The sequence below is a fragment of the Protomyctophum bolini genome (genome assembly GCF_963924005.1).
Source record: "Protomyctophum bolini genome assembly, chromosome: 16".
NCBI classification, from domain to species: Eukaryota; Metazoa; Chordata; class Actinopteri; order Myctophiformes; family Myctophidae; genus Protomyctophum; species Protomyctophum bolini.
Window position 1 is genome coordinate 36465545 of NC_137877.1, and position 27918 is coordinate 36493462.

The window sequence follows — 27918 nt, forward strand, 5'->3', positions numbered from 1 at the left end:
CAGAGTTAATTAATTTAACTCATGATATAAGCTGAACCAGTCGGAGTTAATTAATTTAACTCATGATATAAGCTGAACCAGTCAGAGTTAATTCATTTAACTCATGAAATAAGCTGAACCAGTCAGAGTTAATTAATTTAACTCGTGATATAAGCTGAACCAGTCAGAGTTGTAACTTTACATAAGACAGTATAACGATATTAAAGTACAACTTTGGATTGGACACCGATTAAGATCATTAGCAGCTTGTGAACTAGCAGTTTGGTCTGGCTGCAAGGAGCTTAGTATGGTATGCAGAGACACACGGCACTACAATGACCAGAATGCATTGCAACATAGAGAAACACGGCACTACAATGACCCATAATGCATTTCAAAATAGATACACACGGCACTACAATGACCAGAATGCATTGCAACATAGAGACACACGGCACTACACTAACCAGAATGCACTGCAACATAGATACACACGGCACTACACTAACCAGAATGCATTGCAACAGAGACACACTGCACTACACTGACCAGAATGCATTGCAACATAGACACACGGCACTACACTAACCAGAATGCACTGCAACATAGACACGGCACTACACTGACCAGAATGCTTTGCAACACAGAACATTTATTTTAGAAAGCAGTGTAAAATCCACGGAGACACGACACCATAAATGTGTATTCTAAAACAATAAATTATGACATCCATAACAACTTACATAATATAAATAATATTTGAGTTGATAGAATCATGTCTTTGCAATGTATTATACTCTATATTACAAAACTGCCGTCACTACATTATATGACAATCATCTTATTAAAGATGTGCCATGACCACCCAAAAAACAAAACAAAAACAAAACAAAAAAATATCATTATGATTATACGAGGAGGAAGATTGTTTTTCAAAAAGTACAGGCCTACATAGTGTTAAAATTATGTTTTATGTGGCCACGCCCACCAATTCATTAAAGGGATATTTTACTTTCAAAGTCCAGTTTTTATATAGAATAGAATAGAAAACACCTGTTCTTTTACTGAGATTGTCCTTCCGACACGTGAGGCGGCAGTGGTTTTTCATTTACTGATTTAGTTTATTTTACTGGAAAGGCTCCTCCTCCTTGACTCCACGCAGGAGAACAAAAAAAAATCTAAAATAATTATTAAATTGTTCCACCACTGATGTAGCATATATCTGAACAGTATACTATTTATGCTTATGTACTGTAGGCATATATATATGTTTATTAATAGTATATAGCTTATATATTTTATTGTCCTTTTCACCAGTTTTTCTATCTCACGTTGTCTGAAAACAAAGCGCTTCTTCACCTGTAAACCTGCTACGGGACAAGAATATAAAGTTGGTTCTGATTGTAATCACACACCGTGGTCAGGTGTATTAGATTAAAATCCTGACCACTGAATTTCGGTGTTGAAACGGGTCCTGCATTGGTTGCGGTAAGTCGTCCGGGAAGTACTGGGAGCTGATGGTAGGTGTGGCGCTCCACCTCAGCAATCCATCTTCCAGGAGTCTAGAGCCTTGTAACGGGGACAGTCTACTCCATCTCCCAGGGGTCTAGCGTATTGTAACGGGGACAGACTCCATCTCCCAGGGGTCTATAGCGCATTGTAACGGGGACAGACTCCATCTCCCAGGGGTCTAGCGTATTGTAACGGGGACAGACTCCATCTCCCAGGGGCCTAGCGCATTGTAACGGGAATAAGACTATGTATGTATGAATGAATGAACCATTGTAAAGCGCTTTGAGCACTTGGAAAAGCGCTATAAAAATGCAATTCATTATAAGACTAGATCTCCCAGGGGTCTAGCGCATTGTAACGGGGACAGACTCCATCTCCCAGGTGTCTATAGTGCATTGTAACGGGGACAGACTCCATCTCCCATGGGTCTAGCTTATTGTAACGAGGACAGACTCCATCTCCCATGGGTCTAGCGTATTGTAACGGGGACAGACTCCATCTCCCAGGGGTCTAGCGTATTGTAACGGGGACAGACTCCATCTCCCATGGGTCTAGCGCATTGTAACGGGGATAGACTCCATCTCCCAGAGGTCTATAGCTCATTGTAACGGGGATAGACTCCATCTCCCAGGGGTCTAGTTTATTGTAACAGGGACAGACTCCATCTCGGTAGATCTAATTTGGGGTGAAGGTAAAGCAGATGGGTGGTGGTGGGACGTCTCAGTAGGTTTTGAGTTTGAACACCTTGCTGAGCCTGGAGGTGGCGCTAGAATAGAGGAGGAAGGAGCCCTCGCTGGTGGTGAAGTGTTCCCAGTCTCTGCAGCCCAGCGTAGGGAGACTGTGGGCGGGGACAAAGCCCTCATAGCCCCTCCACCTGGGAGACACACGCGCACACACACAGACAACTAAATGTCAGGGAGGGACTAGTGGAGAAGAGATCCAGTAGAACTAAATGTTAGCGAGGGACTAGTGGAGAAGAAATCCAGTAGAACTAAATGTTAGGGAGGGACTAGTGGAGAAGAGATCCAGTAGAACTAAATGTTAGGGAGGAACTAGTGGAGAAGAGATCCAGTAGAACTATATATCATCATGACTGATCTCACATGTACACCACACTAATCATCTCACCTGTACACCACGCTGTTCAGAGAGTAGGATCGTCCGTCGTGAGAGTTCGCTACGACCAGGAACTTCTCCTCACCGACCGTGAAGAACTCCCAGTCCACAGCACTGTGCACACGCATCGGCACACACACACACACACACACACACACACACACACACACACACACGTTAAAAATGTCATATGAGTGACTTGAACTCAATTGGAAGGCACCCATGGGTGGAATGGAGCACTATTGGGTGATTCTTCAAAGGTTAGTGAAAATCACCAGCAGTCAAGGGGAGGTTAAAGATGAATTAATCACGCAGTCAATAGAGCACCGAAGTCCTGACGTCACTGTCAGTAGAGGGCGTCAGTCCACAGGTTTGTGTACTTTTTATTTGCATCTCCATGGTGGGATTTTAGATCGCCTCATATAAAAACTGTGTTTGAAAAATACACCGATCAGGAACGCAATGTGTTGACAGCTGGGCGTGACGTATATTAGCAGCGACATTGCCTTCATATGTAGTTTCAAGGCATTTGCGGCCACATTAATTCAATTTTTTCCAGAAACTGGCTGTATCAAATATGAATGGACATCATTAACAACGCACAGCCACTCCCCTGACATAAAGGCCGGGGTGGTCGATTTACTTTTCAAACACAGTTCTTATATGAAGCGACCTAAAATCGCCCTATGGAAATTTCACTGCAAATAGAAAAATGCATGAACCTGTGTATTGGCGCCCTTTACTGAAAGACTTCGGTGCTCTGTGTGTTCATTAATTAGTTAGTTAATTGTGTTAATGAAAAATGAAGTCCCATGCATTCAGTCCTGCACCATCGTTTAGTCCCGCTAAACGCGCAATATTTCTAGAGATTTCTAGAGATCGAAAAGCATTACCTTTACCCAAAGAGTCGCTGAGACTGAGCTGGATGTCTTTTATTTTTAATTAACTCACCTGTGTGTCAGAATGTCTGGTAGATGTAGTTTTAATTAACTCACCTGTATGTCAGAATGTCTGGTAGATGTAGTTTTACTTAACTCACCTGTGTGTCAGGATGTCTGGTAGATGTAGTTTTAATTAACTCACCTGTGCGTCAGGATGTCTAGTTGTAGTTGTAATTAACTCACCTGTGCGTCAGAATGTCTTGTAGTTGTAATTAACTCACCTGTGCGTCAGGATGTCTAGTTGTAGTTGTAATTAACTCACCTGTGCGTCAGGATGTCCTGGAAGCGTATGAAGTTCTGGGTGAGGGCGTTCAGCTCGTAGATGGTGGAGTTGATGGCGTAGACGCTGGGGCCTCGCTCCATGATCCGCTGGCTGTTGGCCACCACCAGGAAATACCTCTCTCCGATCTGGAACATCTCCCAGTCCGTGGCTCCCACCGTCTGCAAGGAGGGGGAGGTGGCCGGTAAGAACCGGAACCGAACACAGCGGAATGGAACGTTACGGCAGACAGAGTGGTCGGGTCACGATGGACACTCAGTCAATGACACACACACAGGTGTTGACTTAATATGCTTAGCGCGACCTCGAATTATTGTTTCATTAACCCATTTAGACCTGAGGCAGATTCTAAAAAAAAATTGCTTTTAAATCCTATAATTTTCGGAAAAACCTGTTTCTAGTATCAGTGGTGCTCAACCTTTTTCATGTCAAGGACCCCCAGAATTATCTGTATTTGCCCCATCTGAAAATATGTAGTTCCAGGGACCTCCCCAGAAGCAAAGATTTGAGTCAAAAACATTTGCTCTGAAATAATATATATTCAAAGATCTGCACCACATCTGCACCACTTTTCAAAAATAGCAGATCTACAAAGCTTGAGCTTGTAGATCTGCTATTTTTCAATAGCTAAAGTATAACACCAAAAGGGGTTCCCGTCCTTGTGTGCACCGAGGATTACATGTAGGGTGTTTCTACCATGTGAGTACTATGGTGGGGAAAAGGATTACATGTAGGGTGTTTCTACCATGTGAGTACTATGGGGGGGGAAAAGGATTACATGTAGGGTGTTTCTACCATGTGAGTACTATGGGGGGGGGAAAGGATTACATGTAGGGTGTTTCTACCATGTGAGTACTATGGGGGGGAAAAGGATTACATGTAGGGTGTTTCTACCATGTGAGTACTATGGGGGGGGGAAAGGATTACATGTAGGGTGTTTCTACCATGTGAGTACTATGGTGGGGAAAAGGATTACATGTAGGGTGTTTCTACCATGTGAGTACTATGGGGGGGAAAAGGATTACATGTAGGGTGTTTCTACCATGTGAGTACTATGGGGGGAAAAGTATACACAATACAAAATCCCTTTACAACAGGAGCTGCTTCAAAAGTGACAGGCAGGCTCAAATCAATGCTTCTCTAGTCAGTCAGTGTGTGTGCACACACACACACAAACACACACACACACACACACACACACACAGTGATCACATACGTGACCCCGCCCTAACTGACTTGTCAAAACAGCAAGAAAGGCAGAGGTAACATTTTACTAGCAGCCGCACTGGAATTCCCCTATAGCATGCGTGCACACACACACACACACTGCACACGAACACACACATATGCATGCACGCACGCACTCACGCACGCACACACGGACGCACGCACACACACGTGCATGTACTTACACACACGTGCACATGCAGTCATGCACGCACGCGCGCAGCACCTGTGTTGGCAGGTGGCGAGTGTACTTGAGGACACATGATTTGACAGCAGCTTAATGCTTAAGCACACTTTTCACCATCATACAGCCAGGGAGTGGTTGTGTGCTCTAATGTAATCCTTTACAAATATGTCATTAAGACCTAATGTAACAGTTTGTTATCTACCCAGCTCAAAGACATGTGTTGTGTCATACAGGGACCTCCAGCCCAAAGACATGTGTTGTGTCATACAGGGACCTCCAGCCCAAAGACATGTGTTGTGTCAGGGACCCCTATTTCAAAGACATGTGTTGTGCCAGGGACCCCTATTTCAAAGACATGTGTTGTGCCAGGGACCCCTATTTCAAATAAATGTTTTTCTCCAGGGACCCCCAGCTCAAAGAAATGATTTGTGTCGTTTGACTTTGTGTTGTATTTTGCAATGGATGTAACGAACATGCTTTCTCAGAGTACCTAAAAGAGACATATTATTGCTCATTATATTACGCAATAAAAATAAGTTTTATCCATTCATGAGTTGTCCATCCAGATGTTGTATAGATCTACAGATCTACTCACCGGTATATGTTGGAAAACAGTAAAGCGTCCATCCAGATGTTTTGTAGATCTATACTCACCGGTATATTTTGGAACACAGTAAAGTGTCCATCCATCCAGATGTTTTGTAGATCTATACTCACCGGTATATTTTGGAACACGGTAAATTGCCCGTCCATCCAGATGTTTTGTAGATCTATACTCACCGGTATATTTTGGAACACAGTAAGGTGTCCATCCATCCAGATGTTTTGTAGATCTATACTCACCGGTATATGTTGGAACACAGTAAAGTGTCCGTCCATCCAGATGTTTTGTAGATCTATACTCACCAGTATATTTTGGAACACGGTAAATTGCCCGTCCATCCAGATGTTTTGTAGATCTATACTCACCGGTATATTTTGGAACACAGTAAAGTGTCCGTCCATCCAGATGTTTTGTAGATCTACTCACCAGTATATTTTGGAACACAGTAAAGTGTCCATCCATCCAGATGTTTTGTAGATCTATACTCACCGGTATATTTTGGAACACGGTAAATTGCCCGTCCATCCAGATGTTTTGTAGATCTATACTCACCGGTATATTTTGGAACACAGTAAGGTGTCCATCCATCCAGATGTTTTGTAGATCTATACTCACCGGTATATGTTGGAACACAGTAAAGTGTCCGTCCATCCAGATGTTTTGTAGATCTATACTCACCAGTATATTTTGGAACACGGTAAATTGCCCGTCCATCCAGATGTTTTGTAGATCTATACTCACCGGTATATTTTGGAACACAGTAAAGTGTCCGTCCATCCAGATGTTTTGTAGATCTACTCACCAGTATATTTTGGAACACAGTAAAGTGTCCATCCATCCAGATGTTTTGTAGATCTATACTCACCGGTATATTTTGGAACACGGTAAAGTGTCCATCCATCCAGATGTTTTGTAGATCTATACTCACCGGTATATGTTGGAACACAGTAAAGTGTCCGTCCATCCAGATGTTTTGTAGATCTATACTCACCGGTATATTTTGGAACACGGTAAAGTGTCCGTCCATCCAGATGTTTTGTAGATCTATACTCACCGGTATATTTTGGAACACAGTAAGGTGTCCATCCATCCAGATGTTTTGTAGATCTATACTCACCGGTATATTTTGGAACACAGTAAGGTGTCCATCCATCCAGATGTTTTGTAGATCTATACTCACCGGTATATGTTGGAACACAGTAAAGTGTCCGTCCATCCAGATGTTTTGTAGATCTATACTCACCGGTATATTTTGGAACACGGTGAATTGCCCATCCATCCAGATGTAGATGGTAGAGTCGATGCTGGTGGTTTGACCGTTGAAGGTGTTTGCCACGACCAGGAAGTGGTACGGTCCGACCCGGAAGAACTCCCAGTCGTACGCCCCCGAGGTCACCAGCGTCTGGTTCACCTCAAACAGCTGCAATGTCAACCAATCAAATCAAACAGCTGCAATGTCAACCAATCAAATCAAACAGCTACATTATGAACCAATCAAATCAAACAGCTGCATTGTGTACCAATCAAATCAAACAGCTGCAATGTGAACCAATCAAATCAAACAGCTCCATAATGAACCAATCAAAGGGTTAAATAGAGTCATGTGACAGGAAGAGGAAGTACCTTGGTCCCTGGGTTCCAGCAGTAAATGACACTTTCTATGTTGTGGTTGGAGTCACTTGCTGAGAAGGAAGTAGAAAGAGCAGCAATAATTATAATAATGATGATTCGTATTCTTACTATTATTAGACCGGAGGATGATTCTACAAATGTCTTCTAAATCCTGCCGGTTTTCTGAAAAACCTGCATCGTTCTCAAACATTTTCATGTCAAGGACCCCCAAAATTATAAGTAATTGATCGCCAACCCCCATCTGAAAATATGTAGTTCCAGGGACCTTCCAGAAGCAAAGATTTGAGTTAAAAGATTTGCACCGTATTTTCACGATAAAAATAAACCAACAAACTCGTAGTGCGGCACTCGGTGCCACGCTACGAGCTTGTTGGTCTGCTACATTTTTCAATGGCTAAAGTATAACATAATGCTTAAAACACAAAAAGGGGTTCCCGGCCAAAATGGGTTAAAAATAATACAAATTTTGGAAGAAATTTGAAATGAAATTTTGATGTAATTTGACATAACCTTTTTGAAAGCCCACACTGCCAACAACGTCAATTTGACGTAGCTTGTCAAATTTGACGGTCACACATTTGTGACCAGATTTGACTGAGAGCCTGCCATCGTGCAGCCTCCAGCATTTCACCAGGGGAGATAAAAACTGAATGTATTATTTTTGTATCCAAAATGAGTAAATAGCAGAAGGAGACTCTTCACAAACTAGACTAGAGCACGTCTGAATTAAATGTCAGAGCTGAAATCAACATGTAAATATGAAATAAATGCTTAAACATGTAGCTAGGTTAGAGACCACAGAAGTGAACCTTTCAAGCCTGTTTTCTCATATCGCTGTCTCTGCAAGACATAACTCTATAAGCCATATCTCCTAAACTGGAGGGTCAAACTGAACAACCAATATGTCAATGTGAAGCTATGATTCCCTGCTTTCATATGACATGAAAAAACGAGGCTTTGTGCGTGCGTGCGCGCTGGGTGTAGGATCAAACTGCGTGTTTTATGATCTAATAACCATCGTTAAAAAAAAGAAAAAACTCTACACTTGTAGCATCTGGCTGAGTGCCACGCATGCACACACACACACACACACACACACACACACACACACACACACACACACACACACACACACACACACACACACACACACACACTTTCAGAAGGTACATCATACAGCAGGCAGTTCTTTATAAGTTCCTTTCAGTTCAGATCAATGCGACCCCACTTCACTGTGTGCGTGTGTGTTTGTGTGCGTGTGCGCGCGAGTGTGTGCGTGTGCGCGCGAGTGTGTGCGTATGCAAACAAACTATTGTGTACAACACAGAGTTTCATGTACGATTGATGATTGAATGGAAGAACGTGCAGTCAAATAGATGGCGGATGAAAGCGCACACACATGCACGCGCGCGCCAGCAGCCCACGTGCGCGCGCCAGCCCACAAGAAACAGAGAGCAGCAGATAGCATCAGTGGAAGCTCTCAGAACTCGTTTGATGTTGTGGTAAAACCTGGCCTGTTATCTGGAGAGCGGAGCGGCTTCACACCGTCTGCCACACGCAGTGGTGGAAAGTACTGTAGGCTAAGTACAATTTTGAGGTGTTTGTACTTTACTTGAGTATTTTCAATTTCCAGTACTTTTACTCCACTACATCTCGGAGCCAATTTTTTTAACTTTTACTCCACTACAATTGAAAAAACAAACAAAAACAAAACCAGTTTGTAGAATCTGTTCTCAGTCCTAAAAAAAAGAATGTACCTCGTCTGTGATTGGCCACGGCCAGGAAGGTGTGGTTGTGTATGTGGAAGGCCTCCCAGTCCAGAGCCGAGTGCGTCTGGAGTCTCTGGTACGGAGCGAAGCGACGGCGTCTGGAGCTCCACCGATAGATCACAGACGTCTCCCTACCCGAGGTAGACTCCTGGGAGTTAGCCACCACCAAGTACACCTGATGGTAGAGAGACACAGACACAGAGAGAGAGTAGAGAGAGAGAGAAATATAACTGACTGAAGTTTAGATCAGTTGTTCCCAAAGTGGGGGTCCGGGCGGGGGTCCCCCAGCTAAATGATAGTTATAGGAATCAAATGGACCCTCATGGGTCTGAAACTCAGAGTGTATATAAATGGAACCAAATGACACCTGTTAGGGTCCATTTGTACACTCCCAGAGTTAAATTAACAGTGATTTTACGATTTATATTGGGGGTCCCACCGTCCCAGAGGCAAATGCCCTTACATAAGCGGGACTGTAACCTAATTCAGGTCAAACTGATTGAGCCGTAACAATCTTCTCTTACGGGGGTCCCTCTGCATATCTTTTCAAATGGCGGTCCGCAGGCTAATGAGAATCATTTTGGGGGTCCTTGACATGAAAAGGTTTGGGAGCCACTACAGTTTGGATTACTCTATAGAGCGTCGCAGTCCCGCCCCCTTTCAGAACAACGAGTGGCCCAGGAAATGAATCGCAATGCATTTTTCCCATAGACATTTCAAAAGGTATTTATTTAAAGAACTTTTAAGCGTCGGAGGGGCCGGGGGTGACTGACCGATCGGTGAGATCCAATCAGGGCGTGCGCAAATCTCTGCCCTTGTCTAGCCCATTTAGACCTGAGGACGATTCTACAAATAAAAGTTTTCTGAAAAAACCTAATGTTTCTAAGTCAGTGGTTCTCAAACATTTTCATGTCAAGGACTCCCAAAAATATATGTAATTGGCCGCCGACCCCCATCTGAAAATATGTTGTTCCAGAAACCCCTCAGAAGCAAATTCGCTCTGAAATAATATATTGAAAGATTTAAGCCACGTTTTCAAGATTTTTCAAAAATAGCAAAACTACAAGCTCGTAGCTTGTAGATCTGCTATTTTTAAATAGTATTGAAACATCAAAAGGGTGCTAATGTGTTAGCCTGAGCTAACACGTTAGCTCAGGCCCCGATGATGACTCAGACCCTGTTGAACATCACAGAGCAGTACACAGTGTGTGTGATTAGAAGCATGCTTCAGTCAGACCACATCAAAGAACGCCCCGCTCCTCTACCTCTCTCTCTCTCTCTCTCTCTGCCTGTACGGCACACAGCTGTGCCAGTACGTGCACTTAATTGACCTATAGCTAAGCCCCTCCCCAAACTGATATGGTCCAATCACAGCTAAGCATAACATGGGTTAGACAAACCTCTCCACCAATAGTTTTCCTATAATGATAAAACATTGTTTTAAAAAAAAAGATACATATTTTTCCAGTGCATACGGCAGGCCTTGTTTGATGGATTTGGAAGAGATTTGAAAGGTCTGGTTCCAAAAATGAACCAGTATTTAATGTGTAAAATCCATGATATTTCCTTCTGAATGAATGAGCACGGTTGGAAATTGTCTAAGTGGGAATGTCTAAGTGGGAGAGGGCGGGGCTTAGCTAAAGGTGAATTGACCCACGCTGGAAATGCAGCGTTTATAGCGTCAGGGTCGTGGGGGGGTGATTTTATCGCCCTGAATGGATTCGTGACATTAACATATATGCCAATATATGGCAAGTATCTGCAGAATATATGCCGCGTATACATGCTCATATATTCTGCGCATACATGTGCATATATGCTGTGCATACATGCACAAAATAAATGATGCGCATACATTATATATTCAGTTCATCAGACACGCCCCCTTCCTACACAAACCCATTGTTAGTTTATCAGACACGCCCCCTTCTTACACAAACACATTGTTAGCAGTTTATCAGACACGCCCCCTTCCTACACAAACCCATTGTTAGCAGTTTATCAGACACGCCCCCTTCCTACACAAACCTATTGTTAACTTCAAACGTCATCTTAACCATTCATCTATAACACCCATCCTTGGTTCTGGTGACTGATACTGCCCTCATAATATGTGAGGGGACGTGCTTTTTAATACGGTTTTCCATATACATTTTATTGTATTCTTTATTATAATAATTTATGTGTCCATTACATTTTTGTCCATCTTCGAACATTGTCTTAATTTCATGCCATTGACAATGAATGCTTTGAGTGCAAACATTGTGTAAACAAAAAACATTGAAGACAAAAGGTGAGGACGCAAACTGTGATTGTAGAGCCTAACCCTAACCCGTGCCGAAACGATGAGTCCGCGATGCCGAGCCCAATCCACGATTTTGGATTATACTGCATAACAGATAAGCGACGGCCGACGTTGTCACAAACAGTCAAACATGATTTACTGCCCCTGTGACCAGCGACACTTTAGGTATGAGCCGTGAGGTGATAAAGAATGGTCGAGCCATAGTTTCGACCGAGCCACAGTCTCGAAGCAATTCACACAGTAACGGGTTGTTTCACCGTTTACTCTGTCGACCTATAGCAACCCAGATCTATTCAGACGGTGGTGAGGAGTGTGACGTCACAAAAAAAGAAACAAAAACCTAAAAATAAACCTCATCTAACTCGTTCTTGGCAGTCAAAGAGTTTAAGAAGACCTCAAGGCCATTGTCCTCTGTATAGTGCCCAATGACAAACTTTACAGTTGGAGTTAAAGTACTGGCCTTATCGTTGATGGTGAAGCTCTTCCAGGCCTTGGCCTCCTGTGTGCTGATATTCTGGTAGAGATGGAACCTCCCCGACGTCCATTTATAGACGCCAGAGCCCGGCCGTGAGTCCCTGAAACAATGACATCATCAATGACATCATCAGAGATGGAACCTCCCAGACGTCCATTTATAGACGCCAGAGCCCGGCCGTGAGTCCCTGAAACAATGACATCATCAATGACATCATCAGAGATGGAACCTCCCAGACGTCCATTTATAGACGCCAGAGCCCGGCCGCGAGTCCCTGAAACAATGACATCATCAATGACATCATCAGAGATGGAACCTCCCAGACGTCCATTTATAGATGCCTGAACCCGGCCGTGAGTCCCTGAAACAATGACATCATCAATGCAGTGTTGATTTCGTCGACTGAAACGAAGACGAAAAATGTTCGTCGACTGCCTTTTTCCACTGACTAAAACTAAATGGAAACTAAATAAAGCCTACGCTATGATGACTAAAACTAAGACTAAATATTCTGACAATTTCGTCAACAAATAAAAGCTAGACTAAAATGTTAGGAAGGGACTAGTGGACAAGAGATCCAGTATAAGACATTTTACAATGACTTATACTGCATGCCGAAAATAGACGATCTACAAGCTCACAACGCCTCGTGCTGCGACGCGTTGTGAGCTTGTAGATCGTCTATTTTCAGCAAGTGAAAAAAAACACAGTCGTTACGACGGCATCAAGGCGCGCCAAAATACATTTTAGTCGACTAAATCAACTGTAGATTTAGTCGACTAAAACTAGACAAACACTAAAACAGTCCAGGTGACTAAAATGTGACTAAAACTAAATGAAAACTCTTCAAGAGACTATGACTACAACTAAAATGAAAATCTGTAATTAATTATAGGCTATACCTGTTGGCCGTGGCCATGAAGAGGCCCTCGGAGGGGATGGAGAAGACTTCGACGTCGAAGGTCTCTGAGTTGGTATAAAGATCCTGGTAGTCCTCCACATAGTCTAGACGCTGTTTCTCTGGAGAGGAGAGGAGAGGAGAGGAGAGGAGAGGAGAGGAGAGGAGAGGAGAGGAGAGGAGAGGAGAGGAGAGGAGAGGAGATTGCATAAGTTATAGCGCCACCATGAGGCCGAGTTGATTAATGTTCAAGTGGCATTTCTTCCTCGGCCTAGTGGGAATGTGCGTGCAAAATTTCACAGGAACCACACAATGTGTTCATGATTTGTGGCATTTTTTTAAACTGAGCACCCCTGCGAACTTTGGAAGCCAATCTTAGCCAATTAGGATGGAGTGTGAAAAATCCGTTTCGTTGAATGGCTTCTAGAGAGTACCAATTTGCGTGATGTTTGGACAAAATCTGTAGTTGTACTACTGTCCAAAAAAGTGTTTTGCACAAAGAGGCCTCCTGGTGGCGCTATAAGAGGCCAATGTGAACACCTTGGGGCAGAGGTTTAGCTGTGGCATTCAGGGAGTGTGTGTGGAGAGTGCGGCTGCGATCAAGCCAACGGTGCCAGAGATTATAGCCCACACACGGACGGACGGAAGGAGTGCAAAACATACTCTCTCCCCATGCCTTGCTGGTGGAGACAATAATGGACATGACAGCAGTGAGCTAAATGATGATGGGGCTCACCGTGGAGCAGGGGGATCCAGGCCTGTCCGTCACAGACCAGCAGGCCTCTGTTCTGGGCATCGAACCACAGCTGACCCTGCTCTCCTCTGGAGCACGGAGGAATGGAACCCGACGTGACACGCACCTCTGCTTCTGTAGAGGAGAGGAGAGGAGAGGAGAGGAGAGGAGAGGAGAGGAGAGGAGAGGAGAGGAGAGGAGCTCAGATGAAAAAAATGTCTATTTTGTTAAAAAATAAAAATCTGAGTCTGTCAACAAGAGCCGTGACCTCATCCTGTTGTCATGGAAACATGTATGAAGGTGGTCATACACCCCTGTCAATCACATGTGCATGCACACACCTTGCATCAGTCACTTCACAGCTAGAGTTACAGAGTTGCTGTAACCATCACAGGCGCTTGTTTGTAGCCTAAACACACACACGCACATGCATGGGGACGCATGCGCGCGCACACACACACACACACACACACACAGGCCGACACCTGGATGTTCCTTCCCATACAGTGCTAAAAACACTGTATGGCTATATCTTGCGCCACCCGCGGCTCACCCCTTATGCCTGAACTTATTACTTATGTAAAGCATTTTGAAACATTTTTAAATTGTTCAAATAGCTGATCTACAAGCTCACAACGTGTAGATTGGCTAGTTGAAGTCATTTTATTTTAAAATGTTTTAAAATAGTAATAAATGGCAAAAAGTGAATGTGTTAAAAGACGTATATGAACAGGCACGATGTTCGCCAATGGTGAAAAACCACTTTCCCTTCATTATGTAAGTGGTGTTGGTTGTCGTAGCGCGGTGTCACGTTGCCATGGTTACACGGGTCTGTATATCATGTTGTGTTTGTGCTGTGGTGTCGCAACCAAAGCTAATACCCCCATGGGAACGACACAATACAGCACATACAATAGCATACAATACAGCAGAGCACAATACAATATACGATAGAGGATATAATACAGTACAATACAATACAGCACAATACAGCTCGAATGCTGCACTTTCAAGAAAAGCCATATCCAGCTGCAGTGATTAGCCCTGCAGTCACCTTGGTAAAAGTGACGGCCTTAAAAGCGCCAACCTTATGAAAGCGACGGCTTTAAAAGCGACGGCCTTAAAAGCGACGGCCTTAAAAGCAACTGCCTTAAAAGCGCCAACCTTATGAAAGCAACTGCCTTAAAAGCGCCAACCTTATGAAAGCGACGGCCTTTAAAGCGAAGGCCTTAAAAGCGACGGCCTTAAAAGCGCCAACCTTATGAAAGCGACGGCCTTAAAAGCGACGGCATTAAAAACGCCGGCCTTAAAAGCGACAACCTTACAAAAGCGACAACCTTCTTAAAGCGACGGCCTTGAAAGAGACGGCCTTGAAAGAGACGGCCTTGAAAGAGACGGCCTTGAAAGCAATGGCCTTGAAAGCGAGGGCCTTGAAAGAGACGGCCTTAAAAGAGACGGCCTTAAAAGAGATGGCCTTAATAGCTAAAGAATAACATGAAGCTTAAAACACCAAAAGGGGTTCCCGTCCTGAATGGGTTGATGGAGAAGACGTGTCTCTCACCGTAGGGGTAGAGGGGCTGGCTGCCGGTGGGCTGCAGAGGCATGGAGGTGAGGACGTGAGGGACAGACAGCTCGGCCAATCGCGGCTCGGAGGAGGAGGGGCAGAGTCTCAGTGTGGCGTCCGAGCCGGGAAGCAGGACCAGCTGGCGCAGCAGACCCTGTGGGGGGGCCGAGGGTTAAAGAGCTCGTCAAATGTGGCCAAATTTGACTGAGGGACTGCCATTGGAATTCTTTTGAATTTTCGTTTTTTCAATCATAGCTTCAAATTGACATAATGGGTTGTTCAGTTTGACCCACCAGTTTTGGAGATATGGCTTATAGAGTAACGAGGAGTTGAGAAAACAGACTTGAAAGTTTCACTTCTGTGGTCTCTAACATTACACCTAGCTACATGTTTGGCATTTATTTCATATTTAAACGTCGATTTCAGCTCTGACACCTATTTCAGACATGCTCTAGTATGTGAAGAGTTTCGTCCAGTATATACCTATAGCCTTCGTCAGGTATACTGAAACGTCGCGGCAAAGTGCTGCTATATATATATATATATATATATATATATATATAGGGCACTGTCAAGTGGTGTCGCTCACGTCACCTTGAATGGAGAATGGAGACAAGAACCCAGGGCCCTAATTTGGGGTTGGACTTGACGATATATTGACCACCTGGTATGTGTCAGAATCAGCCAAATATTCAGATTTAACGAGGCCGTGATGAAAATAAGTACATACAAAATATAGACCCACATGACATGACTGCAGACAGAAATAGTCCACAAAAAATGCCACAATCAGATATTGTATTTTTTTTTTTTTTTTTAAATAACGGAATAAAATGGCATAAAAAGACAAGACATGTTACAAGGATGGTTTCGGCTCGAATTCCTTGTTTAACCCACGAGGAGCCATTGTGTTGAGATAATACATGCATTACAATATTAATGTATTTATTGCTGACTTCACCAGGTGACAGTGAAAAAAAAACAAAAAAACTTTCAAACAACATTGACTAAAACTAAATCAAATTGTGCTCACAGAGAAGCGTCCTTTCTGGCTCTTCCTGCTTCCTACGAACACTCTGGAGTTCCTGGTGCTCAGAGTGCTGGGAAACCACGTGTCCTGAACCCTGTGCACACACGCATGCACACACACACGCACACACACACGCACACACACGCACACACGCACACGCACGCACACACGCACACGCACGCACACACACGCACGCCGCACACAAGAACAACACATGGCGTTACATCGAGGGTGAGTGTAGCAGAGTGGCTCAGAGCCTCTTTGGCTTAGTGGTTAAAACACCAAAAGGGGTTCCCGTCCTGAATGGGTGAAACTATACTCACAGCTCCAGCGCCAGGCCGCAGTCCAGGGTGAGCGTGGCGTGGCGCCCGCTGACCGCCAGCACCAGGGTGTGCCAGGCGTTGTCCGCCAGCCGCACGCCCTTGAAGCTCAGCCTCCTCTTCACGCCCCGCCCCCCGCCGCCGCCTCCTCCGGCCACCAGGTGGAGGCGCTCACGAGACACGCGCAGCCCCAGCAGCAGCCTATCGGAGTCCTCCGACACCAGGGAGAAGATGTACTCGTTCCTCTGGCAAGGAAGGACACAATGAATGAAACAGGGAAGGAGACAAGGACAACAGGGATAAGGAGTCAAGGAGACAGGGAAGGAGACAAGGACACAGGGAAGGAGACAAGGACGCAGTGAAGGAGACAAGGACACAGGGAAGGAGACAAGGACACAGGGATAAGGAGTCAAGGACACACGAGGAGACAGGGAAGGAGACAATGACACAGGGAAGGAGACAAGGACACAGGGAAGGAGACAAGGGAACAGTGAAGGAGACAAGGACACAGGGAAGGAGACACTGGAACCAGTAATACTACGTATAGAGCGTCGCAGTCCCGCCCCCTTTCATGGCTCGGAAGATCATTTATCATACATTTTTCAGAAAGCAAACGGCAACACTAAAAATGCGACCAGTGTGCAGCAAAACCAAATCGGATCCTGACAAATCATGACAATAAACACAATCGTTGTCTCCACCAGGCCGAAGGCATGCGGAGAGTATGTTTTGCACTCCGTCCGTGTGTCCGTCCGTCGTTCCGTCTGTGAACAGCTAATCTCCGGCACCGTTAACCATTTACCTTCTGAATGAGGTTGAGTATTTAACCCATGTAGAACCGATTCTAAAAACATTTATCAATCCCAACAGTTTGCTGAAATGTTTTTCTATGTCAGTGGTGCTCAACCTTTTTCATGTCAATGACCCCCCCCCCCCCCCCCGGACCACGGACGGACCCCCGTCTGAAAATATGTAAAATGTAAATTTGTGCGACATTTTCCCACGCTACGAGCTTGTAGATCTTCTATTTTTCAAAAGCTAAAGTATAACATAATGCTTAAAACACCAAAAGGAGTTCCCGTCCTGAATGGGTCAGCTCTTTACCTTCTGAATGAGGTTGGGTATTTTAACGGTGGCGACCAATGAAAACTCTCCTGGGAAGTAGTCACAGTTGGTGAAGATTTGAGAGGCGGGAAAACTCAAGGTGGTCGCCATGGCAGCAGCTAGATGGAAACCCCGGGAACCTTTGGACTGAACCATCCGCACCTGATTGGGTGATTCATTTATTATTATTATTAGTAGTAGTAGTTATTGATTCATTCACACACACACACACACACACACACACACACACACACACACACACGCACATACACTTATTAACTCAAATGCACACACATAAAAGACTGTAAAAATAAAAAATAAAAAAACAATATATTGTAATATATATAAAATAACAATTTTGTATGCACAGAGTGCCTACTCAAAGTCCATTACAATGGTCCATTCATTCATACATTGGGAGGTGAAGCGGTGAACAAGTCGACGCCAGCGTCCTCACTTCCCACATTAACACACAGACGATGGAGAGCTCACACCGACCGACTCATTGGAGGCAGTGTAAGGTTCAGTGTCTTGCCCCAAAGGACACTTCGACATGTGGACAGGAGGAGGAGGAGCCGGGATTCTAACTGCCGACCCCAGGGATCATTGGACGACCTGCTCTACCTCCTGAGCCACAGCCGCCCCAGAGGTGTTAATAGTTTAATCATCTCACCTGGTGTAGAGCTGCTTCTCCAGGATGTGGTAGAGCTCTGGACAGCAGGTCTAGAGGAAGCAGATCTGAGGAAACAAACCAATAAAAAAAACACATGAAGTCCCAAATTATTTTTCACCGATAATACCTCTGTGGCCGATAACGGCGACAGAGGCGTGCCTGTGGCCAGTGTTGTTTTTGGCAACAAAATTTTAAATTCAGTTTTAGTCATAGTCTTTTGAATAGTTTTCATTTAGTTTTAGTCACATTTTAGTCACCTGGAATGTTTTAGTGATAGTCTAGTTTTAGTCGACTAAATGTCATAAGATTTTAGTCCACTAAATCTACAGTTGGTTTAGTTGACTAAAATGTAATTTTAGCAGGCCTTGATGCCGTCGTAATGGCTGATTTAACACAAAGTAGCCGATCCACAAGCTCACAACGCGTCACAGCGCAACGCGTTGTGAGCTTGTAGATCGGCTATTTGTGTAAGTGTAAAATGACTTATATTGGATCTCTTGACCACTAGTCCCATCCCACATTTTTTGTCTAGTTTTTCCATTTAGTTTTCGTCAGTGAAGAAAGGTAGTCGACGAACATTTTTCGTCTTAGTTTTAGTCGACAAAAACAACACTGCCTGTGGCACTGGCGAGCTCAGGCGAGGGAGTCCACGATAGAGACAAGATGATGAGTCATGATTTGGGCACCCTGGGCAAGACCCCGACTGAAAAGACTATCACTGGAAGTGCTGGATTTTAGCGGAAGTATCGCCGAAGGAAATTACGTTGATGCTTTACAAATCAGTTTACATTCTCCGCGAATGAAACAAGTGTTGCGATTGGTCGGGAAATATTATATCTATATATATATATATCGTATCCGGGGGAAATACATCTGACGGATATTCCGGAGGATACAACCGCCGATAGCTTCTCAGCCTTAGGTTGTGACCAGGCTTTTCTTTTCGCAGATAAGTAAGCCTGGGACCGAGGCTATGATTTGGGGGTAAGCGCACGGCACAGTTGCCAATCAAAGTGACGACTGGCCAATCAAAGCACAGCTTTTCCGGGACTTGGCAAACCATGCCGTATATTGTATAGCCTATGCGCGTCGCTGGGGGTCGCTGGAGGGGATCCTCAGGGTCCCTGGGGGTCCCCGACACAACATATCTGACATTTTGGCGTTCGACATGAAGACGATTCAGGAAACGGTGAGTTAGGGTTAGAAGGCATTCCTCACGAGAACAAGAGGAGAAAAGAGAGGAAAGGAAACGCAGGTAAACAAGACTTGTGTAAATAAACAAACAGGATGTGACATGTCCGTTTACAGATCCTAAATATCTCATCTACGATTACACTGCCTTCCTGTTCCGTCCCTCCGTTGTGTGAGTGTGCGGGTCGAGCGTGTGTGTGTGTGTGTGTGTGTGTGTGTGTGTGTGTACTGCAGCAATGCAAATGTGGATGATGTCTGGAAAAAGTACAAGTAAAAAAGTATGCATACTGAAATAAAAGAAATACTAGAGTAGTACAAAAGTATTGGCATCAACATACTCGGGGCAATGTAACACTGTTACTGTCTGAACAAACACTCTATAGCAATGATTACTGTCACAATATAGAGCTATTTACACTGTTACTGAACACACACTCTATAGCAATGATTACTGTCACAATATAGAGCTATTTACACTGTTACTGAACACACACTCTATAGCAATGATTACTGTCACAATATAGAGCTATTTAACACTGTTACTGAACAAACACTCTATAGCAATGATTACTGTCACAATATAGAGCTATTTACACTGTTACTCAACACATTGTATTTGTAGCAATGATTACTGTCACAATATAGAGCTATTTACACTGTTACTCAACACATTGTAGCAATGATTACTGTCACAATATAGAGCTATTTACACTGTTACTCAACACACTGTAGCAATGATTACTGTCACAATATAGAGCTATTTAACACTGTTACTCAACACACTGTAGCAATGATTACTGTCACAATATAGAGCTATTTAACACCGTTACTGAACACTATACTAGCAATGGATACTATTTGAACACTTTTAATTGATTCACGTTTAGAATAGAATGATGTCTGGACTGACAGACGGACGTGTGATAAGAACACCTGCAGCCTCTATCTAATCTGCTGTGACCACAGCTATCTCACAGGAAGTGTGCGTGCATGTGTGTGTGTGTGCACGCGCTCTCATGTGTGTGCGCATTTGAGTGTGTGTGTGTGTGCGTGCGTGCATGCATGTGTGCGTCCATGTTCCTATGGGTCCTGCAGCAGGACTGCTGTAGACTACAGATATTTGTTAGTCGACTAAACAGTCTCATGGGAATTTGTTAGAGAATCTATGAGTTGATTTAAAGCAGCAAAGTAACGGTGAAATTCGGTGAGTTTTAATGTGACATAAGATGCTATGAAGTCAGTGTAATTCAGTGATTGAGAGTTTGAGAAACCTCACACCGTCACAAAACGCGTGCGCGCACGCGCACACACACACACACACACACACACACACACCGTGTAAGTATATACCTGTGCACGGTCTCCAGCTTTGCGCCTGGGCTCCAGAGGGGCCGAGGAGGACCCAGCAGCACAGCAGGGCCTGCAGGCGCACCCCCGTCAGAGCTCTCTGTCTGGGGGGGACGAGACCCCCGGACCGCCCCCCTGCTCCAGCCCTGTTCAACATGACCCAGTCCGCTGCATGGCATCCCCCCCTCTCTCTATGTCTCTCTATCTCACTCTCTCTCTCTGGGTCAGTCTTTGGATAGTACGGGACAACGCATAATGATCTAAAAAGTACCCGTGAAAAGTGTATGATTTTTAAAACGTGTTTTTTCCGCGTGCGTGTGTGTGCGTGAGACCTTAACTAAGCTCCGAGGGCATCCGGAGGTCCTGGTTGCAGGTTCGATTCCAGGTTGGGCCAGCGATGTGTCGATGTGTGTGTCCCTGAGCAAGACTCTTAAAGGTCCCTGCACATCACTGGACGCGTTTTCGGATTTTTAGCTGCGTTTCTCCCGGCGGTTTTCCGAAAAACGCGGTCCAGCGTGCAACCACCTTTAACCCGCAACTTCTACCCCGAGAGCTTACACTACTCCTAGTTGTTATATAGGATGGGGAAAATGGAGCGCCGAAGTCCTGACGTCACTCGCTCATCCCCTGGTTCCAAGGGGTTCACGGAAGTTTCGCTCTATGGAGAATAACATGGGCTCATCTTGAAATAGTCTCATATAAGCATCGTGGTCCAAAAATAAACAAACTCGTCTCTGCGATATTCAGAAGGGAGTTCCAACCGCGCCTCTATAGCCTATTATGGCATTAGGACAGTCTGGTGCATCTCAGAGGCAGGACAGGTTACATGAGATGAAGGAGGCACTGGAGCTCTGCCATATTGTCGGGGAGGTGTCCCTGTATCGTTTGCGACAGTCAGTCACTCATATATGATACAGTCTGTTTCTAGCAAAAATGTAACTAATTCTGTAGCAGCAGTAGCAATAGTGTTTTCTCTCCGTCAGTTGATTCTTCATATCCATATGAGTGCCGGGATGATTTGTTTATTTTTCAAACAGTTCTTATATGAGGCGATCTAAAATTCCACTATGGGAATTATAATAGAAATAAAAAGTACATGAACCCGTGGACTTAGTGCCCTCTACCGATATTGACGTCAGTGCTCTCATATGGGAATATATTGTATATTATGGACATACTGTATGCAGTGACTACATTATAATTCATATATCCCACCGACGTTCAAGCGAAGACCTCAGATCTGGACTCTCCGGCTCCACCTGAGCTAGAGAACTGTTCACTCTGCCTCCTTCTTTAGCCTCCTGATGTCTAGAGAAACAAGACCACTGTCTCCTTTAGAGAAACAAGACCACTGTTCTCCTTTAGAGAAACAAGACCACTGTCTCCTTTAGAGAAACAAGACCACTGTTCTCCTTTAGAGAAACAAGACCACTGTTCTCCTTTAGAGAAACAAGACCACTGTCTCCTTTAGAGAAACAAGACCACTGTTCTCCTTTAGAGAAACAAGACCACTGTTCTCCTTTAGAGAAACAAGACCACTGTTCTCCTTTAGAGAAACAAAACCTCTGTCTCCTTTAGAGAAACAAGACCACTGTCTCCTTTAGAGAAACAAGACCACCGTTCTCCTTTAGAGAAACAAAACCTCTGTCTCCTTTAGAGAAACAAGACCACTGTCTCCTTTAGAGAAACAAGACCACCATTCTCCTTTAGAGAAACAAGACCACTGTCTCCTTTAGAGAAACAAGACCACTGTCTCCTTTAGAGAAACAAAACCTCTGTCTCCTTTAGAGAAACAAGACCACTGTCTCCTTTAGAGAAACAAGACCTCTCCTTCTAGTCTCCTGGCGTCTAGAGAAACAGGACGTCCAACACCTTTAGTGCTTTTAGTCGATAGAATTCCCCCAAAAAGAAATGCGGATGCTCCGAGCTTCCGAGTCGTGGAGTCTGTGGAGGTGAGAGTCTTCTGGTCTGATGCTGGCCTCAGATCAGCAGAAGTACTTCATCTGTCTGTCCTGTGTTTCTATTGACAAGACAAATAATAGAAAAGTATATATTCCAATTAAAAGTTCCAACGCCTCTTTGAAAGTAACCTTGGAAAAAGAAAGAAGTAAAAAATAAATCTTCAATGTTCTCCCAGCTGTGTCAAGCTCCAGTGTTCACTGTGTGTGTGTGTGTGTGTGCTGTCAGGTGTGTGAGTCAGAGCATTGTGACAGACGCTACCTGCAGTGCACACAGTCAGACTCCCTCCACTCTGTGTGCGTGTGTGTGTGTGTGTGTGTGTGTGTGTGTGTGTGTGTGTGTGTGTGTGTGTGTGTGTGTGCACGCACGCGTGCCAGACTCTTCACTGGTATTTAAATAAGAATGGATGTCAGGTGCTAGAGGGAGGGGCTACAGCTGGAGAGAGAGAGAGAGAGAGAGAGAGAGAGAGAGAGAGAGAATGGAGGGATGAAAGGAGGGGTAGAAAGACTATTAAAGTGACTGATCTGTGAGTGTCAGGTGTGATGATGACTGGAGGAATTCCCCACTGTGGAGAGGGGCTGTCCCTAAACCCCCCCCCCCCCCCCCTTCTCATCCTCCCTTCTCCTCATTTCATCTCTCTCTCTCATAATGATGATGGGAGCAATCAAAGGTCCTGAGAGGTTTTAAACGCCAAGTATAAAAGTTATTTTCAGTCCGTCCTATAATGGAAACAAATATTATCTCAGTTTTCCTCTGTGACATGAACTGTATCTTTGGAGGAAAGATTTACACATTTACGTAGCATTAATGTAACATAAGGTCCTAATAAGTACAGACTAAAATGTCAGGGAGAGACTATACAGGACTAGAGATCTAAGAACTAAGACTAGTCATGATGACAGACTACTGGACTAGTGATCCTGTAGAACTAAGACTAGTCATCATGACAGACTACTGGACTAGTGATCCTGTAGAACTAAGACTAGTCATCATGACAGACTACTGGACTAGTGATCCTGTAGAACTAAGACTAGTCATCATGACAGACTATACTGGACTAGTGATCCTGTAGAACTAAGACTAGTCATCATGACAGACTACTGGACTAGAGATCCTGTAGAACTAAGACTAGTCATCATGACAGACTACTGGACTAGTGATCCTGTAGAACTAAGACTAGTCATCATGACAGACTACTGGACTAGTGATCCTGTAGAACTAAGACTAGTCATCATGACAGACTACTGGACTAGTGATCCTGTAGAACTAAGACTAGTCATCATGACAGACTACTGGACTAGTGATCCTGTAGAACTATGACAAGTCATCATGACAGACTACTGGACTAGTGATCCTGTAGAACTAAGACTAGTCATCATGACAGACTACTGGACTAGTGATCCTGTAGAACTAAGACTAGTCATCATGACAGACTACTGGACTAGTGATCCTGTAGAACTAAGACTAGTCATCATGACAGACTACTGGACTAGTGATCCTGTAGAACTAAGACTAGTCACCATGACAGACTACTGGACTAGTGATCCTGTAGAACTAAGACTAGTCATCATGACAGACTACTGGACTAGTGATCCTGTAGAACTAAGACTAGTCATGATGACAGACTACTGGACTAGGGATCCTGTAGAACTATGACTAGTCATCATGACAGACTACTGGACTAGTGATCCTGTAGAACTAAGACTAGTCATCATGACAGACTACTGGACTAGTGATCCTGTAGAACTAAGACTAGTCACCATGACAGACTACTGGACTAGTGATCCTGTAGAACTAAGACTAGTCATCATGACAGACTACTGGACTAGTGATCCTGTAGAACTAAGACTAGTCATGATGACAGACTACTGGACTAGTGATCCTGTAGAACTATGACTAGTCATCATGACAGACTACTGGACTAGTGATCCTGTAGAACTAAGACTAGTCATCATGACAGACTACTGGACTAGTGATCCTGTAGAACTAAGACTAGTCATCATGACAGACTACTGGACTAGTGATCCTGTAGAACTAAGACTAGTCATCATGACAGACTACTGGACTAATGATCCTGTAGAACTAAGACTAGTCATCATGACAGACTACTGGACTAGTGATCCTGTAGAACTATGACTAGTCATGATGACAGACTACTGGACTAGAGATCCAGTAGAACAAAGACTACTCATTCCATGCTTCCAGAAAATGCACAGAAGAGCTACGAGCTTGTAGATCTGCTATTTTAACAGAGGCGCTGCGAGCTTGTAGATCTGCCATTTTCAGCACACAACGAGGTATAGATCAGGACTAAATCAACTGAAGATTCAGATGTCCTCACAACTATAGTCATACAAACCTGCGCACGTGCACACACGCCTGTGTGTGTGCGCGCACGTATGTGTGTGCAGAGGAATGTAAACAGTGCTTTAAGGTGAGAGACCTTCAGAGGGACAGATCCTCTGATAAGACCTAAGTGTTTCACTGTGTGTGTGTGTGTGTGTGTGTGTGTGTGTGTGTGGGGGTTGGTGTGTGTGTGTATATAGAGAAATAACAGACTGCTGAACACGGCAATTGACCAATCAGAATCAAGCGTTCTGCTGAACAATAAACTAATAATGAACACATTAACTGTTATATCATAGATTAATAATGACATGAACACATTAACTGTCATATCATAGATTAATAATTACATGAACACATTAACTGTCATATCATTCATGCAGCCTGGAGAGAGACAAGCTGGAATTTGAAATACATTGTTTTCAACGAGGGCTGCGCAAATATCAGCAATGTTATACTGTTTTAAAGCATTGCGACTAAAGTCTCTGTAATGTTTACGTTGTACTATTACTAAACTGAAATATAAAAAAAATAAAAGGTGGGCTGTTGCCCAGAGTTCAGTGCATTCTGCCAACTTAGTTCCGGTCCAGGACTTTAGAACGGACTGGCCCCCGGTGAAGTGAACGGAGTTGTCGCAAAACAAAAATATAATGAATATAAAATATGATATAAAATATAATAAATATATAAAGTGTACACTTTAAGAACATACATCCACACGTAGATGTGTATGAAAGATTTGCACAAACAGCCAAAACCATAAAGGCACTAACGGTTTAAGACAGAGCTGCTGTCGAGACATGGACCCTCTTTGATATGTGATATGTTGTTCCGACATGTCAGGACCTGTAGCACCAACCTGGCAACCACGCTGTACTGTACCAACCTGCCAACCCTACTGTACTGAACTGGTGCACCCCAAGGTACTGTACATACAGTATGAGACTCATTATCCCCGCGACTAAGCTGCGAACCAAAGGAGATATAGAGCTCATGCAGTTGTTGCTCCTAAGCTGCGGAATGACTTACCACTCTACTTGAGAAATGCTGTGTCTGTTGAGAACTTTAAGAAGCTATACTAAAAACTCACTTGTACCACGAACATTTTGGTTTGCTTCAGTGATTATTTCAATGTTTTGTTGATTTCTATGTACTGTTCTGTTTTCATCTATTTCTAGGTACCGTCTTTGCTGCTCTGTTTCTTATTTCTTTGTTGGTTTATCTTTGATTGTGATGTTCTTGTTTTATTCATATTATGTTATTGTATACAGCACCTTGTAACAACTGTTTTGAAAGGCGCTTTATAAATAAAATTACCTTACCTACCATACCTTACTGTACTGTACAGCTGCAGTAGGTTGGCAGGGTGGTACAGGTCCTGATTCGACCCTGGGTGAAAAAGCCAACATCTTAACCACTAAGGTGGCATTCACACCACAATGCTTTTTACTGCCATTAAAAGGAATCCTGCTGCATATTGTCAGAAAGGCAGCATTTCCTGTCTGAGAGCTTGCAAATTTAAGTCATCCAGTTGCGGATCAAACAATCGCGTTCTGGTTGAATTTTTTTTTTTAAATAAACAGGGGTTTCGCTTCGCTTCAAAGCGCACATAACTTTGATTTAGTGCAGGTGTGAATGCAATCCACAGCAAATACAGTATGAGGAGTAAACACAGTTAGACACGGAGAGGGTATATTTTACGCAGCTCAAAGATACCACGTTACCGTGGCTAGAATGTGGTTGAATGAGGATAAACGTTGGATAATTTTGTACTTCTGTCTCTGCAATGTGACTCACACAAAGAAATGTCTGCATATTTTGTAACTCTCCGCATGTTTCACAACTAAATCTTAGGATCTTAGGCCGTGCGCGTGTGGCCAGCCCGGGCATGACCAAATTTAACTGAGGGACTGCCATTGGATTTTTTTTTTGTCATATGAAAGCACGGAATCATAGCTTCAAATTGACATATTGGTTGTTCAGTTTGACCCACCAGTTTTGGAGATATTACTTACTTACGCCTACTGCCCCTTCTGAGGCATATAGGCCGTCATCAAACGATCTCCAGGCATCTCTGTCTTGAGCTGTTCTCTCCAGCTGGTTCCAGGTCGTCTTCATGGTCTTGATGTCTGCCTCCAGGTCTCTGGAGATATGGTTTATAGAATAATGTATTGCAGAAAACAGCAAGTTGAGAAAACAGGCTTGAAAGGTTCACTTCTGTGGTCTCTAACATTACACCTAGCTACATATTTAAGCATTTATTTCATATTTAGCATACATGTCGATTTCAGCTCTGACAATTATTTCAGACATGCTCTAGTATGTGAAGAGTCTGCCAGTTCTATTAACTAATAAAAAAAAAAAGAAAAAAAGTTTTTCTCCTCTGCCGCAAAGCTGGAATTTGCGCAATGGCAGGCTTTCAGTCAAATCTGGTCATTATGGCCCCGATAACAACAGGCCTAATAGCTGGCCTGAACAACAGGCGCATGGCGCTAATAGAGCCAAACGACAGGCGCTGTCACAGCTGCAGTCTATAATCAGCCCAGGTGATTACCACAGGTGTGTCTGTCACACTGTAGCAACTAATCCAAGTGCTGTCAAACAGGCATCCAGCTCCGAGCACAGCACTGTGCCATTTGTCTTGTGTCGACTATGGGCTGGACCATAGCATTAGAAGGACTTCTCCTTAACGCTGGTCCACAGTGTTCTCCTTAAAGTTTATGGGA

The 27918-nt window shown here is 44.0% G+C and overlaps 1 protein-coding gene across 2 annotated transcripts; it reads right to left on the reverse strand.

The window, feature by feature from the left end:
- Positions 1 to 1834: 1834 nt before the first annotated feature.
- Positions 1835 to 27847, reverse strand: LOC308330267 (thrombospondin-type laminin G domain and EAR repeat-containing protein-like). Of its 2 annotated transcripts, XM_080785086.1 has the most exons (16): positions 27208 to 27847; positions 20891 to 21147; positions 18350 to 18414; positions 17677 to 17838; positions 16576 to 16817; positions 16256 to 16346; positions 15220 to 15376; positions 13662 to 13793; positions 12930 to 13047; positions 12013 to 12127; positions 9236 to 9422; positions 7470 to 7528; positions 7090 to 7266; positions 3811 to 3989; positions 2620 to 2721; positions 1835 to 2365 (listed from the first exon to the last, which is right to left on the reverse strand). In XM_080785086.1, the coding sequence occupies exons 2-16, from the start codon at positions 21042 to 21044 to the stop codon at positions 2212 to 2214; spliced, it is 2094 nt and encodes a 697-aa protein (XP_080641212.1). In that variant the 5' UTR covers positions 21045 to 21147; positions 27208 to 27847; the 3' UTR covers positions 1835 to 2211. The 2 variants fall into 2 exon arrangements, with proteins under 2 accessions (XP_080641212.1, XP_080641211.1); XM_080785085.1 differs by lacking the exon at positions 27208 to 27847 and having other exon boundaries at positions 20891 to 21390.
- Positions 27848 to 27918: the final 71 nt, after the last annotated feature.